Raw genomic sequence first — 1,187 nt, forward strand, 5'->3', positions numbered from 1 at the left:
AATTGACAACAAAAAATATTGACGAATAAAATTACTTGATTAAAAGTGAATTAACAGCTTTCATAACGTCAAACGTCCATTTCATTTACCTTCAATGGTTGGGACCACAATCTGAATTTAAACTTGCGTTTTTGTTAGACTGGTGTCCGATTCGTCCAAGGTTCATGTTAAACTGGTGTCTCATTCGTTAAATTTCAATTTCAAATCAACCAATCAGATAGCTTTATATTCTGAGTTTCACTTATACTAAGTTTAAACTCATACTGGCCAGCCTAGTTAGCTTAGTTGGTAGTGCGTCTGCCTTGTAAGCGCTTTAGGGCTGTTTGCCCCTAAACCTAAGCCTCGGAGTGGACTTTTTGTGTATGAAGTTAAGCTAATATGAGATAAGCTAATAAAGTAAAGAGGCTATTTTGGTGTCGCTCTTCAAAAAAACTTACTCAATGAAGTGTCCATGAGATTGCCCAGAAAGTCACTCGTATCTCCATTGTTATTACTGTTGCCTCCACTCTTCACTTCACTACCACTCCTTAGTCCACTGTCAGTATCACTCCTTAGTCCACTATGCAATGAACGCTCCGAGCTCCTTACTCCACTTTCTACAGGGGAAGCACCATCACTCCTTAATACTCCTTGTGCAGGGGAGGCTCCATCACTCCTTATTCCACTACTAGCAGAGCCTTCACTCCTAAGTCCACTGTGTGTAGAGGCAACATCACTCCTTAATCCACCTAGCTTGGAGGAAGCATTATCACTTCTTATTCCACTAGAAGGAAGGCCATCACTCCTTATTCCACTGTGCGTAGAGGAACCATCACTCCTTAATCCACCGAGAGTGGAGGAAGACTCCTTAGTCCACTGTGTGTAGAGACAACATCACTCCTTAATCCACCTAGCTTGGAGGAAGCATTATCACTCCTTATTCCACTAGAAGGAAGGCCATCACTCCTTATTCCACTGTGCGTAGAGGAACCATCACTCCTTAATCCACCGAGAGTGGAGGAAGCAATATCACTTCTTACTTCCCCAGAAATCGTATACAGGGAGTCTTGCATGGAAGAGGTGGGGTGCGATATCACAGACGAAGGGGGGATATTATTAGATTGGGAGGGGGACATGCTATTAGAGGGAGACTGTACAGTGGTACGGGAGGGGGTAGGGTGGGTGCGGGGAGGAGGGGAGGGAGTGTT

At 44.0% G+C, this 1,187-nt stretch overlaps 1 protein-coding gene across 1 annotated transcript; it reads right to left on the reverse strand.

Annotated features, from left to right (window-relative positions):
* Positions 1-437: 437 nt before the first annotated feature.
* LOC113473104 lies at positions 438-1,171 on the reverse strand (the record flags this gene model as incomplete). Its single annotated transcript, XM_026832855.1, has 2 exons — positions 847-1,171; positions 438-685 (listed from the first exon to the last, which is right to left on the reverse strand). Coding segments are annotated over exons 1-2 (517 nt in total), but the record flags the coding sequence as incomplete, so codon positions are not given.
* Between the last annotated feature and the right edge of the window lie 16 nt (positions 1,172-1,187).

This window comes from Diaphorina citri, unplaced genomic scaffold, assembly GCF_000475195.1.
Source record: "Diaphorina citri unplaced genomic scaffold, Diaci psyllid genome assembly version 1.1 scaffold15134, whole genome shotgun sequence".
In the NCBI taxonomy this organism is placed as follows: Eukaryota; Metazoa; Arthropoda; class Insecta; order Hemiptera; family Psyllidae; genus Diaphorina; species Diaphorina citri.